Below are 12747 nucleotides of genomic sequence, written 5' to 3' on the forward strand. Positions count from 1 at the left end.
ATATATATATATATATATATATATATATAGATATGATTTTGTGCACCCTTGCCGCCCTGTAGCAGCAGTCCTGCTATAGGGTGATCAGGAAGCAGTTAAGAGGACTGTGCTTTCACTATACTATGATTACACAATGCAACCATGAAACCCCACTGTAGAAAGCATTTGTGTCCTCTCTGCATAGGACTGAATGGGTTTGATTAATTTGTTAGTCCTTTATGTGGCTTTTGGTTAGGTTGTTTCTCACATGTAAATCCCTGGGAGAGTTGCAAGTAGGTAAGGTTACAAGTATATTTTATTTGTCAAACAACTGTAGTATCTGGCATACACTGTATATAACAAAGAAGCCCAAACAACCTAAAGCTAGGGCTACTGTAGGTGATTATGAAAATACCCCCAAAACATAGGGCCCCTTAACACTTATACATGCGTTAAAGCACTTATTTTTGTGCATTTCGTGCCCAGTCATACCGATGTGATTTCAGGTGTGATTTGCAACTTGAAATCGTATCTAATGAATGTGAATGTACGTGTCTTAACATGCAATTTCTAAAGTAGTTCTTGCATTACTTTTTCTGCAGTTTTGTTGCGATTTCATATACATAGAATGTAATGGAAATCGCACTGTAAATTGCAAGAAATCGTTGAAAATCTTCACAAGTAGCAATAAAGTCTTCAGAAATAGCACCAGAAATCGAGATAAAATTGCACACAAATTTTAAATCACAACCGTAATTATTTGCAGCTCACCAGTCCTTAGATGTTTATGTTTTTAGGCGTTTTTCAATTTTATTTTCACCTGGTGATCCAGCCAGTAACACACTTGCTGTCTTAGGGTGGTTGTTCTATCTATGGAGGAGCAACACAGCCACAGTTGGACAGCAGCATTGTCTGGAGAGGGTAGTGTTAGATGAACTAGTAGATTAGATTACCTTTACATAGGTGACTAAAGCTGGCTGATGCGATTTTCTATCCTGTGACCACGGGTTGCAGGAAAGAAAATCACTCGATTTCCCCATCAACACAGCCAGTGGTGATGGGGGGAATCCCTCCCACGAAGCTACTGTGTTCTCCTGGCGGGAAGGGGGGGGGGAGGGTTGGTAAGCCATCCCTGTTGATAGAATACAGTACATATTGCTAGAGGCTATAGCCGCTAGTAATAAGTGCATGGAAAACCTGGCAGGCTGGTTGTACCCAAATCGTACAGTTGAATTGGGTGCAATCAGCCTGCCCATAGATGGTTTGAATCTCAGCCAGTCCCTTCTGAACAGGCTGAGATTCGAACCATCTGTGGCTGGCTAAACAGTTTATGCCTAACTTCTGCTAACATTTTTTAAGTAGTTACAATATACATTTTTTTCCCCTTTTGAGATAACATTTGGCTATGATTTCAAATATATTTGTTTTTATTTATTAAAGGTACTTATATGAATCAAACTAACCATTGTAAGCACCCTGTCATTGTTAAATGGTTTGTCTCAACCTTCGAACTGCCACTTTTGCTGGACAGCTTAGTCTGTTAAAGCGAGAGTAAACCAACCAAAAAAACCCCCAAAACAACAACCCCCTGTAGGATTAGTTCATAATGTACAAGTATGCACCACATACTAGTACATTATGACAAACTTACCTGTACACAGAGCCCTCCAGTGCCACGTTGTCATGGCTCCCTTTGCCGCCATATTCACCAGGTCTTCCTTCCAGATTCGCGGACTCTGGCAGTATAATAGCCATAGCCGCAATGATGTCATGCCCTCGGCTGTGGCACGGAGCTCTGAAGGTTCAGCATGCTGAGCCGTCCCTTCGGAGCGCATGAACCGGTGACATCGCCAGCTGCACGCTGTGTGAATATCTCCTGAACGGTGCAAGTTTAGGAGATATTTACTGTACCTACAGGTAAGCCTTATTATAGACTAGATGTCATACCATTGGCTGTGGCACGGAGCTCTGAAGGTCCAGCATGCTGAGCCGTCCCTTCAGAGCGCATTAGCCAGTGACATCACCAGTTGTATGCTGTGGTATTATCTCCTAAATGGTGCACGTTTAGGAGATATTCACTGTACCTACAGGTAAGTCTTATTATAGGCTTACCTGTAGCTAAAATGTACAAAGTGCATTTTACTTCCACTTTAAGGAAAGGGCAAAAATAACAGACTTACAGCAGGTGAAAAAAACCTATAAAAGAAAACTAATGCAGCCACCACAGTTAAGCACGGTAAGTTGTAATACGTTACATTTTTTTATTGTGGGTTTAGATCAAGTTTAAGGCGGACTATTCATTTGGGATGGGCTTCCAGCATTAAACATAGGTATGAAGCCAGCTTTAGGCTGGCCACACATGGGTCGATTTCTGAGCGATTTTTCATTCGAAAATTGGACCTAAGAATAATCGGCCAATTTTTGCTCTGTTAGTGGGGCAATGGCACTGGCCAATTTTCGTGGTTCCTCCCCATTTCGTTTATCGGGCATGCTGGAAAATTTGTGAAAAATGACCGATTTTTAAAATCATTGGTGGCTCCATCGGATTACAGAACGAACAATGTTTTCGATCGAAAAATCATTCGGAATTCGATCCATGTATGGCCTACTTTAGAGAGAATGCTACTACAGGTCATTTGCTTAGATTTATTTGGCAGAAATACACCTTAAAATAATCCAGCAAGATTCCCCATTCAGATCCATGGAGAAGAGGAAATAAAGTGTGAATACCTTCTCAATGAGAGTTATTTGAAGCATTGTGCAATCATGGATTATCAACCACTCCATCGTAAAACTGCTAAACGCTTACAGTGTTAATTGCTTATTCTTACATTTAAAGGTAATGCAAACAGGAAAAAGATCCAACTATTAGGGTGCTCTGATTCCACTTTAAATAGCCTTTGTTGAAAACTATTTAAAATTCTGTATTCAGTTGTGTAGACCTTACTTACAAATCATATACTGTATACATTTAACATATAGGGAGAGTGGAGTCCCAAGACGGACAACAAAAACAGTGAAAGATCTGAGGGGTAAAACGTCAGGAGAGACTGAAGGATTTTTGTTTGAACATCCTTGAGGAAGGAAGGGAAAAGGGCGACCTGACTAAAATCTAAGGTGTGAATAAGGTCCAGGAAGGCCGTATTTTTCAATATGAAGCTGACTCTAGAATAAGGCTGGCCATACATTATACAATTATCTTCCAATTTTCTGCCCAATTTCCTTTAGATTTACCTTCAACTGTGTAGTGCAAGGGCCTGCCTAATTGGATACAACTGAAAGTGTTGCTTAGGTTTGCCCTCCTATTATATGGTTTTTGGTAAATCTAAACCAAAAATCTCCAGATAATTGTATAATGTATGGCCAGCCTTAGGCATTTCCGTAAACCGGCAGGGGGAAAGTTCAAGAGTACTGTTTAAAAGTTTTGTTTTAGTGGTGGATACTTGGAACATACTTCTGGCAGAGGTAGTAAGTCAACCAGAGTGGATAAAAATCGATGATTTTTTTTTTTTAATTCCAAAAAATCTGATTTTTTTTTATTTAAATAGGATTTTTTTTATTTAAATCAGATTTTTTTTTATTTTTAGCCAATTTATTTTAATAAAATGCTTTTGGAGTAAAAGTTTAAATAGATAGTTTTCTATTTAAGATATATTAATAATTTAGTTTATTCAGCATGAAATACAGCTTAGTTATGTAACATGAGGCTGTATATTCTGCAATATTTACATTTTTGGTAAACTTATTCAATGAATCCTAGCTCTGCAAGCTGAGATAACATGCATGGCATTGATGCACTCACACAATTTCACAGCAGCCATGAGAAAAAGCATGAAATAAAAGAATTTGAGTAGTTCTCCAGCTATGTTTGATTAACCTAAAATTGGTTCTGATATCGCTGTTTTACTAACCTGACAGCTTATTATTAAAAAAGGAAACCTTCATTTGGTTTGCAAATATTAAAGATTCTAACTACCAGCAAGAATGAGTCAGATTTCTTACATTTAAAGAGCACCTGTCATTTTAGATCTGTCAATGCAGAGCCTGTAGGCGGGCATTCACAGCTGCTCTTTAACAATTATGATTTAAATCGAGCCTTTTCACTAGTGATTTAAATCATGATTTAAATCAAATCCACCCTGGAATCAACCAACAGTAGGTGTAGAAAAGATCTGATGAGCCACATATTTTTTTCTGCCATGTGTGTTTCTATATATTTGATAAGTAAACGTTTTATATCACATGGATGAACATAATTTCTAGTGTTAATGCATCTACCTTTTTAGCATTTTTCCATGTGAATGTCAAATCAGAAAAGTGAATGCAAAGGTAAATTGCGCCTTAGAATAATGATAGCTGCTACCTGACGATAACTGAAAGGTTCTATGAAGTGAAGATTAGCAGCGAAGATGAAAAAAAGATTAATGAGACATAAAGGCTTTCAGTGTTTAAATGACTACATTTATCTAAACCAAAAACGTAAGCTGAATGCCTTGATCCACAAATGTGATAAAACTACCAATACCGCAAAAAAAGTCAATAATAAAGTTTAGTGAAAAAATCCTATTGCCTGCGAGATATTAAACGTTTTTGATCTGGTCACTTAAATAAGATAATGGTTACTGTACCAGAATCCAAGAATTTTTACCAAAACGAGATCAAAGAAATACAACAATGGGCATATAAAGATAAACACCCATTCCATAATATTGGTTCGGTAAGACCTATATCACATTGCTACAATAACTGGTTAAATAAAATAAAACAGCCATTGCAAAATGTTGGCTTGTTCAGACCTATATCATATAGCTCCCCATATGTGCGTGAGCTGTTAGTCATAGTCTGTCTGCTATCACTTCTGCTGATTTCATGCTCCGGCCACAAAGTCAAGCAATGACCCACTCCAATACCCAACCTGGGTCCCCACAAATAGTTTAAAAAATACTGCTATAACCTAACATTACAAAATATAATATAGTTTTAAGCACATATCACAGAATTTTGATGAACTGTTTTTTTTTGTTTTATTTTACTTTTTATTGCATCCCAAATTTTGAGTTTTCTGCTGCCGTTAACAATACTTTATGTTATTGGTGTTGTATTCTGAATCCAATTCTAGCCCCTTTCTGGACACCTACCCAAACCCATCCTGGCTCCAGCTGAGCTCCATTTCATGCATATATCCCAACTTTAAGGCTCCATGCACACTGGGTGTTTTAAGAACACTGGCAGCGTTGGCTGTGTAAAGTCACATTAAAAACACAAATTGTTCAGCATTTGTTAGCATTTTTGCATTAGCATTTTGCAGCATTTTTCTGCATTTGCATTTTTTAGCTTTTTTTTACAAAGAAAATATTTTTTCGCTCAAAAAAAATCCAAAACCGCCAGTTTGCCACATTTTAGAGTGTTTTTACAGCTAAAAAACCCTAGAAACCCACTAGTTCTGAGTTTTTTTTCCAGCCAAAAAATGCCCCAGCCAAAAAACGCTGATTACAGTCTATATGTGCATGGGCACATAGGATAATATGCCGGGGAGTTTACTAGCTGTAGAAAAAAACACCACAAGCCAAAAACAGCCGCTGTAAAAACGTCCAGTGTGCATGAGGACTTAAATATGAGAAAAACGGACATGCCTCAGTACAAAGTTTGTGGTCAAAGATATCATCCCTGTCATGACCCCAATTACATAGATTACAATAACCCAATAAGCAGAAAATTACTGGTTACATAAAAAGAAACAACCACTGCAAAATGTTGGCTTGTTCAGACTTATTTCACATAGCTCTCCATGTGTGTGTCGGCTGTTAGTCATAGTTTGTGTGCTATCACTCCTGCTGATTTCACACTTGGCCACAAAGTCAAGCATTGACCCACTCCAAATACATTCATGGGTTCTGCACATAGTTTAAGAAATACTGATATATCCTAAAATTACAAAATATAATACAATTTTACATACATATTACAGAATTTTCATCTATTTTTTTTTTTACTTTTTTTTGCATCCCTCACTTTTATTATGTTATTGGTTTTAAATTCTGAATCAATTTCTAGCCTCATTTTGAACACCTACCCAAACCTATCCTGGCTCCAGCTTCCTTCCATTTCATGCATATCTCCCAATGTTTAAATATGAGAAAAGGGGGCATGTCTAACTAGAAAGCGGGGTCTATTTTCTAAAACTGGAGAGCGCAAAATCTGGTGCAGCTCTGCATAGAAACCAATCAGCTTCCAGGTTTTATTGTCAAAGCTTAATTGAACAAGCTGAAATTAGAACCAGATTCTGAGTGCTCCAGTTTTAGTAAATCTCTCCCAGTCTATGGTCAAAGGTCTCACCCCTGTCATGACCCTAATTACAAAAACTACAATACAATTACTGGTTAAAAAAAAATAAACAGCCACTGCAGAATGTTGGCTTGTTAAGACCTACATCACAGAGCTCCCCATATGCGTGTGTGCTGTTAGTCATAGTTTGCGTACTATAACTCCTGCTGATTTCACGCTGGGCCACAAAGTCAAGCAATGACCCACACAAAATACATCAAGGGTTCTACACATAGTTTAAGAAATACTGCTATATCCTAAAATTACACAATATATTAATACAATTTTAAGTATATATCACAAAATGTTGATCTTCTGTTTTTTTTGTTTTTTTTTTACTTTTTATTGCATCCCACATTTTGAGTTTGCTATTACCATTGACCACACTTTTAATATGTTATTGGTTTTGAATTCTGAATCCAAATTTAGCCTCATGCTGGACACCTAGCCAAACTGATCCTGGTTCCAGCTGCTTTACATTTGATGCATATCTTTCAACTTTTAAAGATGACAAAAAGGGACATGTCTAAGTACAAAGTATGTGGTCAAATGACCCCAATTACATGGACTACAGTAACCTAATATGCAGAAAATTCCTGGTTAAATCCATGGGTGCTCTTTTCACCGATACTTTTTCAAAGGAACAAATACAATAATTTGGAGGAACCTTTTTCATGAACGTTCCTCCTGATGTTTCTAGGGGTTTCCTGATGAGCAATGGTAAAATGATCTTCCATTTATTCAGACCAAAGCAAGAGGTCACCTCTGCACTAATCACTAATGGCCAGGAACAGCATCATTTAATTTTCTGCATTTCTTTTCTGTTATTATAGTTTGTTTAATTTCAAAAATTTCACTAAAATGTTGTATAGAACATCTGCCCTGGGTGTCCTATGCTAAGTATGCCATATTATTAATTCTTATATATAAATAGTTCTACAATTTAGAGCTCATGTGAACATATCATATACTGTAGCTATAATTAACTTTGTAAACTCTAATGAGCACGGCCCTCTAATTCCTCCTGTATTGAAATGTATTGTAACTGCACTGTCTGCTCCCAAGTTGTAAAGTGCTGTGCAAACTGTTGGCATTATAATAAAAATTATTATTTTAGGAAGGGGTTCCCTGACACTTAAAAAATACAAGGGTTCCTCTGGGGTAAAAAGGTTGAGAATGCTTAATTTAGAGGTTTGTATGAAATGTTTTGAGGGTTTTCTTGCTAAATAGTGCATTTTTATGGCTATAGAAGATTTGGGTTGGCCGTACTATGGCAAAAATCAACTTGTTTATTGTTGAATGTGCAGAAAATCACATGCAATGCAGCAGAAGGGAGACACAGAAATTCACTTCTGTATTTCTTGTGATTTTACACATATACTACATTGAGTTTATTAGAGGGCGGCCATCCACGATCTTTTATATGGTATCTTCAGTCATGTGCTGGATAAAGGTGGACTGACCTGGACAGGGATTATACATTATTATACATTGTCATTTTTGACAGAGGTCTATATATCAGATCCAAAAAGTGAAAAGAAAGGAAGAGGGATTTGGCTTCAAAAATGGGACATGAGGCCAGTTGAGAGCTGTGTCCATAGCAGCAGGTGCTGATATTGGGAGCTCTCTGTGTAATGTCAGCCCACAGGGGAGCACTAGGTGGGCCAGCCAGATGTGAGAAGAGATCGCTCCTGAAAGATAGTACATTTGGGGTTAAAGCAGCCACAGAGGACATATCACAGCCCGCGCCTGCCTTGGCAGTCACCATTCATTCCAACACATGAAACCGAAAGTGCTGGGCGCTGACGGAAGTTCCCAGAGACTAGAAAAACCCATAGGAGGGACATGCTGGCTGTGTCATCGTGCGATTCGCCCATGGCGTGTGTGCGGAGTCACAGCAGACAGACAGTCCCACTGACCGGGATTCCGTCCTCTGACATGCATCCTGCAAGGAGCAAGAACCAAGGCAGGGACAGATCACCATGACTGCTACTCACCGGCTCAGGAGATCACCTTCCAGACAATGATCAATGGTAAGGAAAGGAAGAGCCCCCCTCTGTACGGGGCTCCGGGGCGGACAGATCACAGGGGGTCCCATGGGGCTTCTCTGATCAAATCAGAGGGGTACCTAGTGCTCCTCTCCGCCGATACCAAGGGTGCCTAATGTAACATCGGGGTACCCAGCGCTCCTCTCCACGCCAGGAGCTGAGTCGACACTTTTCTCCAGCAAATAGGGGGTGTCTAGTGATAATACTTTGTAACCTCAGGGGGTACCTAGCACTCCTCTCGTTCAGGGGTCCTCTACTGTAATCCCAGGGGGTGCCTATCCCTCCTCTCCTGCAGTACCAGGGGTCCATTCCTACAATCTCAGAGGGTGCCTAGCTCTCCTCTCCTGCAGTACCAGGGGTCCTCTCCTGTAATCCCAGAGGGTGCCTAGCTCTCCTCTCCTGCAGTACCAGGGGTCCTCTCCTGTAATCCCAGAGGGTGCCTAGCTCTCCTCTCCTGCAGTACCAGGGGTCCTCTCCTGCAATCTCAGAGGGTGCCTAGCCCTCCTCTCCTGCAGTACCAGGGGTCCTCTCCTGCAATCTCAGAGGGTGCCTAGCCCTCCTCTCCTGCAATACCAGGGGTCCTCTCCTGCAATCTCAGAGGGTGCCTAGCCCTCCTCTCCTGCAGTACCAGGGGTCCTCTCCTGCAATCTCAGAGGGTGCCTAGCCCTCCTCTCCTGCAATACCAGGGGTCCTCTCCTGCAATCTCATAGGGTGCCTAGCCCTCCTCTCCTGCAATACCAGGGGTCCTCTCCTGTAATCCCAGGGGGTGCCTAGTGATAATCCTTTGCAACCTCAGGGGGTGCCTAGCGTTCCTCTCGTACAATCTCAGGGGTCCTCTACTGTAATCCCAGGGGGTGCCTAGTAATAATGCTTTGCAACCTCAAGGGGTGCCTAGCACTCCTCTCAGACAATCTCAGGGGTCCTCTACTGTAATCCCAGGGGGTATCTAGCACTCCTCTCCTGCAGTACCAGGGGTACTCTCTTGCAATTCCAAGGGGTGCCTAGTCCTCCTCTCCTGCAGTACCAGGGGTTCTCTCTTCTCTTGCAATTCCACCTGGTGCCTAGCCCTATTGTCCGGCAATCTCAGGGGGTGCCTTGTCCTCCTCTCCAGCAATACCAGGGGTCCTCTCCTGCAATCCCAGGGGGTGCCTAGCCCTCCTCTCCTGCAATACCAGGGGTCCTCTCTTGCACTCTCAGAGGCTGCCTAGCGCTCCTCTCTTGCAGTACCAGGGGTCCTCTCTTGCACTCCCAGGGGGTGCCTAGGGCTCCTCTCCCGCAATACCAGGGGTCCCTTTCGTGCATTCCCAGAGGGTGCCTAGTGCTCCTCTCCTGCAATCCCCGGGGTCCTCTCGTGCAATCCCAGGGGGTGCCTAGTGCTCTTCTGCAATCCCACGGGCTGCCTAATGGTCCTGTCCTGCAATCCCAGGGGTCCTCTCGTGCAATCCCAGGGGGTGCCTAGTGCTCTTCTCCTGCAATCCCACGGGCTGCCTAATGGTCCTGTCCTGCAATACCAGGGGTCTTCTCCCGCAATCCCAGGGGGTGCCTAGCCCTGGTCTCCGGCAATCCCAGTCGATGAGTAAGAACTTCTCTAGGGCAATTCCGAGCAGTGCGCTGGCTTCTCTCCAGCAATTCCATGGAGCGCACACGTGCGTTCTATCCAGCAATCCTGCAGGGTGCACTGGCGCTCCTCTCCGGCAGTTTCAGGGGGTCCGCTGACACTTCTCTCCGGCAGTCCCGGGGGTGTTTGCGTTCCTCTCCAGCACTCCCATGGGGTGCACAAGCCCTCCTCTCCGGCAGTCTCAGGGGGTCCGCTGGCACTTCTCTCCCAGGCGGTAGGGGGGTCCGCGTGCGTTCCTCTTCAGCAATCTCAGAGGGATCCGCCGGCGCTCCTCTCCCGCGCAGCACTCAGCTCCTTCTCTCAGCTCTCCCCGGACGAATTGAAATCTCATTCTGCTTCCTCCTCGCTTTTATTCTCCTGTAATTAGGGGAATTTCCCACATTTTCATACCGAAACTGAACACCTACGCCGGCTGATGGGAACAGGTGTGTCCTGCCGGGAAATCCAGGGAACGTAGTGAGTGTGGCGGTGCCGGGATGTGAGTTCGATGCCGGGATGTGAGTTCGGTGCCGGGACTTGGTTGGTTTCGGCTGTGCATTGTGTTTGCTGGGATAAGCCCCGCCATGGCATGGACTGACTGGTGTGTTCGGCAAGAACCAGACTTGTCTAATACGGTCCTCGGACCTTGGTTCGGAGCTGTCAGAACAATGAATAAGGTGAGGGAATGTTTTACAGATCGATCAGTGTAGACTGCAGACAGACATAACATTTGTACACAAAAAAGCTACAGATTTCGTACAGTCCCTTATTGGATCATCTCTGGTAACTGCCGATTGGGTTCTTTTAAGTTGCACATTACTTTTTGCAGTACTTTGTGTGATTATTCATCTTTTCTGATAACACCTTCTAGTGTTCTGGTCAATGTCATACAAAGTTGAATGAGTTGTGCCATGTGCAGATTAATAAAGTAGTAGTTATATGTCAATGATTAGACCATGCCAAATTTGTGGTTTCTGCAAGGCTTCCAGGAATCAATATATGAAAAAAAACGACAGTTTGTGCAGTAGATGTTTTCTAACAAGTAGGATTTGTATACTGGCCTGTATTACATATATTTTTCTCAAATGTCATCTGGGCAGGAGAGAGAGAGAGCACCTGGACCTTCAGTAATCTGTCAGGATGGGACCAATAATCCAGAGACGACATCACCTGTCATTCAGAGAAGGCTGCTGACAGTGGCAGGCTGAGTGCTTAAGCAGGACAAATTCTTAAAAAATAAAGTGTGGGATTTCAAAATACAAAAAATTCATGCTTACCCACATGGATGCATCATTGATACCATACAGCAGCTGTCCTCTAACTAAGATCTGATCGTTCCAAGACCGCTGATCGCTCAGTTCTCGGTTCTGCTCTGGGAACAGAGCAGTGACTATTAGTCTGCACTGCATCTCCACCTTTGCTCTGTTCCAGGGCACTCTGAGGAGCTCACGGGAGCTCCTGGCTGTGGCGGAAGCCTGAGCCAGCTGCCAGTCAGGCATCTGGGTGGATCACAGCATTATTGTTGGGAACCCTTCAGAGCCTGGACTGGCACGGTGACGTCAGCCGACAGCGGACTTTAGCCCACTATCAGCTGAATCTGGATCAGTGGAGTGCAGAACTAAGTGCACTACTTTGACCCATAGGAGAAGTATGGCCAAAGGAGCTTTGTCTGTACTTCTAATTTAATTAAAATGAGCAAGCCTAAGAAAGCAAATACATTGAACAGTTACATATAAATACTTAGCAGGTAAGACTGAAAAAAGACACGGGTTCATCAAGTTCATCCTCTATGTGTGTGTGAGTTGTATGTGTTTTAAAAACATCTTCTACAAGCATATGGCAATTTGTTGTCATAGAGCAAAAAAAAAAAGTCGGTGTTAAATGCTAAGTCCAACTTTTACAAAAAGTAATAAAAGCACCCACATTTGCAGGAAACTGTAACGCTGGTCTGTACTGAGATATGGACCTTGGTTACCGGGCTGTAGAAGTGGGCTACAAGTGGGGTGATCACTGCTCTTCTGGTCCATTGATACCCACAAGTTCCTCTGCTGCAGTGGCTGACGGGACTTTATTTTAATGTATTCATTCACAGATCTCTATGAATGAATGACGCAGCTCTTCTGACAGAGAAGTGCACAGCTAGGCAAGATTTAGAAAAAGGCAGAAGACACCAAAGAGGAGAACCTGACAATCATGCAGTGGCTGAGGGCAGTTTGGGGGTGAGGGAAGCATGGCACCATTTTACATGTTGCACCCTAAATATGGGTGTAAAGTGACATAGTGAGCAAGGTGGAGTTAGCCTTTAAGTTGACTATTTGTTTCAGCCTGACCTTAAGCCTGAGTTCACACTTGTGCTGTGCAGCACATCGCATGTGATGCACACAGGATCCGCACCGCATTCCTGTGCAAATCACATGCAAAATCTGTGCAGTGCGATTTGAGCCATACATTTTGTATGGCTCAAATTGCACCACATCCTCACAAAAAAGGCGCAGAACCCTTTTTTTGGTCCGCACTAGAATCGGATTGCATGGGTATTCACATCTATGCTATCCGATTCTACACATCGCAACACGTTTTGTGGACAGATTTTGGGGTGTTGTTAACTTACACACCCACAGCAGTTCGCATGAACGGGGTGCGATTGTGATGCGGTGTGGAATTCGCACAGAAACTGCTGCGAATTCCACACCGCATCAGTGTGAACCCAGGCTCAAAGAAAATTCTATTAACTCTTGGCATGGCCAGACAGTTTAACTCTTTAGTCCTGAGGTGAGTGGGGGGATGGAGCACTAAGAC

The 12747-nt window shown here is 42.7% G+C and overlaps 1 protein-coding gene and 1 long non-coding RNA gene across 3 annotated transcripts in view; one reads left to right on the top strand and one right to left on the bottom strand.

The window, feature by feature from the left end:
* Positions 1–10377, bottom strand: part of LOC149437168 (uncharacterized) — a 29924-nt gene extending 19547 nt beyond the window's left edge. The window contains exon 1 of the long non-coding RNA XR_016308162.1: positions 8301–10377. This is a non-coding gene — a long non-coding RNA (uncharacterized LOC149437168). The remainder of the gene's footprint in view (positions 1–8300) is intronic.
* LOC149437169 (uncharacterized) overlaps positions 8128–12747 on the top strand; it is a 218203-nt gene continuing 213583 nt past the window's right edge. Inside the window, exon 1 of one of the 2 annotated variants that reach the window (XM_089661012.1) lies at positions 8128–8336. In XM_089661012.1, the coding sequence (XP_089517138.1) occupies positions 8327–8336 (10 nt within the window). In that variant the 5' untranslated portion in view covers positions 8128–8326. The remainder of the gene's footprint in view (positions 8337–12747) is intronic. The other variant, XM_089661011.1, reaches the window with a different exon arrangement.

This window comes from Staurois parvus, unplaced genomic scaffold (assembly GCF_062004578.1).
Source record: "Staurois parvus isolate SC_StPar_1 unplaced genomic scaffold, SC_StPar_1.0 ptg001302l, whole genome shotgun sequence".
Lineage (NCBI taxonomy): Eukaryota > Metazoa > Chordata > Amphibia > Anura > Ranidae > Staurois > Staurois parvus.